The 4114-nt window shown below is 42.5% G+C and overlaps 1 protein-coding gene across 4 annotated transcripts in view; it reads right to left on the reverse strand.

The window, feature by feature from the left end:
- LOC111952405 (FYVE and coiled-coil domain-containing protein 1) overlaps nt 1-4114 on the reverse strand; it is a 45214-nt gene that overhangs the window by 27298 nt on the left and 13802 nt on the right. For all 4 annotated transcript variants that reach the window (XM_023971032.2, XM_023971031.2, XM_023971030.2 and 1 more), the window contains 2 exons: nt 3353-3445; nt 790-908 (listed from right to left, as the gene is read on the reverse strand). In XM_023971032.2, coding sequence (XP_023826800.1) covers nt 790-908; nt 3353-3445 — 212 coding nt within the window. The remainder of the gene's footprint in view (nt 1-789; nt 909-3352; nt 3446-4114) is intronic.

Raw genomic sequence — 4114 nt, forward strand, 5'->3', positions numbered from 1 at the left:
GTTGAGAGCTTCAAGTCTCCTTGTGTCCACACACACAAACTAGAATGGTCCAAAACACACCAAGACAGTCATGAACTGGCACGACCAAAGCCTATTCCCCCTCAGAAACTAAAAGATTGGCATGGGTCCATTGATCCTCAAAAGGTTCTACACGCAACATCGAGAGGCATCCGGGCTGGTTGCATCACTGCCTTGGTACGCAATTAACTCGAGCCTCCGACTGCAAGGGCCACTACAGATGGTAGTGCGTACAGCCAAGGATCCTTAGCTTAGTGATGAGCTTTGAGGGTACTATGGTGTTGAACGCTGAGCTGTAGTCAATGAATAGCATTCTCACATAGGTGTTCCTCTTGTCCAGGTGGGAAAGGGCAGTGTGGAGTGCAATAGAGACTGCATCATCTGTGGATCTGTTTGGGCGGTATGCAAATTGGAGTGGGTCTAGGGTTTCTGGGATAATGGTGTTGATGTGAGCCATTACCAGCCTTTCAAAGCACTTCATGGCTACGGATGTGAGTGCTACGGGTCTGTAGTCATTTAGGCAGGTTGCCTTTGTGTTTTTGGGCACAGGGACTATGGTGGTCTGCTTGAAACATGTTGGTATTACAGACTCAATCAGGGACATAATCTTTGACTCATGCACTTACATAAGAGAATAGCAGACAGAATTGTCTTGTCCATTCTGTACGATGCGTTTAAAAATATCTTAAGACGGGCTACTTAGCTCATCTAAATGGAAAGGTTGTTTTCTGTGTGGGGTATAATAGGTAAATGYCGGGGTTATAGCCTTACCTGGTGACAGAGGCTCTTAGGTGCTGAATCTCTCCCTCACTCTGACAAATGGCTGCTTCGGACTTTGTGATGTGAGCATCCTTCTCTCCAATCAGCCGTGAGTACTCCTCATTCACCCCCTTCATCAAACATAATCATAACATGCAGTAGTTATAAAAATACAACCAACAAGCTTTCAGAAACAGGTGTTTGATCGGTTGATAAATTAATACAGACCAAGGATTAAGAAGTCTACAGAGGAGCGATGCTTTGTAAACGAACAGCCTATCTCTCTCCTTCACTCAGATTATCATAGCACAGTACAGGCAGATTAATTACAACGTGTCACATCCTCTCTAGGGAAGGACAGGAAGGAGATTAAGACCACTCTGCTCTCTGTTTTATCATACTCGGCTGATGAACACCGAACTCTAATCTGTGTCGTATTAATTAACCCGGTCAGGTGTGTACAGGCCTGCTCTTCTTTCATATTCATTTCTTTGCCCTCCGTCATATTTATTCCTAGGCATCTCTAATGAAAACGTAAAAACGTACGCCAGAGCAGACAGGCTGGAAGTGTACACATCTGACTTTGTCATCCACCCAATTATATGATCATCTTACGAATTCTTATCACTGATTCTTTGCTTTCAGCTATTTCAATGTCGGCTATTTCAATTGGGTCTAAAGATAGTGCTGAACAGACATGCCATTTAGCCAATAATTGTTTTCTCTACCAGTGTTTCCCAAAGTGTTTTACTGTATGTATCTTGATTGTGATTTATTAGGATCCCCATGGTGACGCCAAATGGCGACAGCTAGTCTTACTGGGTTCCGACATATAACGAAATATACATTACAGAGAAAAGACATGACAGACAAAAGACATTACAGAGAAAATACATTACAAAACAAGGGATTGAAGACTGTGTCTGTTATATTGTACTCTTGTCATACTGTGCATGCGGAAAGTATTCAGACCCTTTGACTTTTTCCACATTTTGTTATGTTACAGCCTTATTCTAAAATTGATTAAATAAGAAARAAATCATCACAATACCCCATATTGACAAAGCGAAAACAGGTTAAGAWTTTTTTGCAAATGGATTACAAATAAAAAACAGAAATACCTTCCTTCTATACATAAGTATTCAGACCCTTTGCTACGAGATTCGAAATTGAGCTCAGGTGCATCCTGTTTCCATTGATCATTCTTGAGATGTTTCTACAACTTGATTGGAGTCCACCTGTGGTAAATTCAATTGATTGGACATGATTTGGAAAGGCACACACCTGTCTATATAAGGTCCCACAGTTGATAGTGCATGTCAGAGCAAAAACCAAGCCATGAGGTCGAAGGAATTGTCCGTAGAGACAGGATTGTGTCGAGGCACAGATCTGGGGAAGAATAACAAAAAATGGCTGCAGCATTGAAGGTCCTCAAGAACACAGTGGCCTCCATCATTCTTAAATGGAAGAAGTTTGGAACCACGAAGACTCTTCCTAGAGCTGCCTGCCTGGCCAAACTGAGCAATCGAGGGAGAAGGGCCTTGGTCAGGGAGGTGACCAAGAACCCGATGGTCACTCTGACAGAGCTCCAGAGTTCCTCTGTGGAGATGGGAGAACCTTCCAGAAGGACAACCATCTCTGGAGCATTTCACCAATCAGGCCTTTATGGTAGAGTGGCAGACAGAAGCCACTCCTCAGTAAAAGGCACATGACAGCCCACTTGGAGATTGCCAAAAGGCACCTAAAGACTCTCAGACCACGAGAAACAAGATTCTCTGGTCTGAGGAAACTAAGATTTAACTCTTTGGCCTGAATGCCAAGCGTCACGTCTGGAGGAAACCTGGCACCATCCCTACAGTGAAGCATGGTGGTGGCAGCATCATGCTATGGGGATGTTTTCAGCGGCTGGGACCGTGAGACTAGTCAGAATCGAGGGAAAGATTCACGGAGCAAAGTACAGAGAGATCCTTGATGAAAACCTGCTCCARAGCGCTCAGGACCTCAGACTGGGGCGAAGGTTCACCTTCCAACAGAACAACAACCCTAAGCACACAGCCAAGACAACACAGGAGTGGCTTCAGGACAAGTCTCTGAATGTCCTTGAGTGGCCCACCCAGAGCCTGGACATGAACCAGGTCGAACATCGCTGGAGAGACCTGAAAATAGCTGTGCAGTGATGCTCCCCATTCAACCTGACAGAGCATGATCTGCAGAGAAGAATGGGAGAAACTCCCCAAATACAGGTGTGCCAAGCTCGTAGCGTCATACCCAAGAAGAATGAAGACTGTAATCGCTGCCAAAGGTGCTTCAACAAAGTACTGAGTAAAGAGTCTGAATACTTATGTAAATGTGATCATTTTTATAAATTTTTTATTGTAAATTTGCAACAATTTATTGAAACCTGTTTTTGCTTTGTCATTATGGGGTATTGTGTGTAGATTGATGAAGAAGAAAAAACWATTTAATATATTTTAGAATAWGGTTGTATTGTAACAAAATTTGGAAAAAGTCAAGGGGTCTGAATACTTTCCGAATGCACTGTATGTGAATAATGTGAAGAGGTGAAGATACAGACCTCTAACTCTGAGACTTTGGCCTCCAGACCGGACACCTTCTCCTGCTCTTTTGGCAGCTGGACTCTCAGTTTCCCCAGCTCATCATTCACACTCTGGATAGATAGAGTAAAACACACAGGTATTCTAATGKAGAGTAAAACACACAGGCGTTCTAATGGAGAGTAAAACACACAGTTATTCTAATGGAGAGTAAAACACACAGGTGTTCTAATGGAGAGTAAAACACACAGGTGTTCTAATGGAGGAAGTAAAAACAACCACAGGTTAATGGAGTTAGTAACACAGTCTAATGGAGGTAAACACAGAGCGTTCAATGAAGAGGAGTAAACACAACAGGTGTTCAAATGGAGAGTAAAACACACAGGTGTCTAATGGAGAGTAAAACACACAGTTATTCTAATGGAGGAGTAAAACACACAGGTGTTTCTAATGGAGAGTAAACACACAGGTGTTCTAATGGAGAGTTAAAACCAAGTGGTTCTAATGGAGAGTAAACAACACTAGGGTGATTCTAATGGAGAGTAAAAACACAAGGTATTTTCTAATGATTGAGTAAACAACGGATTAGGATATATCACTAGGAGTGTCAGAGAGTAAAAAAACACAGGTTTTCAAATGGAACGTAGAAACACACGTTGTTTTTTGAGTCACACAGATTTAATAGGAGAGTAAAACACAGGTGTATACTAAATGGTAGGAGTAAATAACACACAGGTTCTTGAATAAACGGACAATGGAGGTAAAACACACGGTGTTCTAAG

This window comes from Salvelinus sp. IW2-2015, linkage group LG26 (assembly GCF_002910315.2).
Source record: "Salvelinus sp. IW2-2015 linkage group LG26, ASM291031v2, whole genome shotgun sequence".
Taxonomy (NCBI): Eukaryota; Metazoa; Chordata; class Actinopteri; order Salmoniformes; family Salmonidae; genus Salvelinus; species Salvelinus sp. IW2-2015.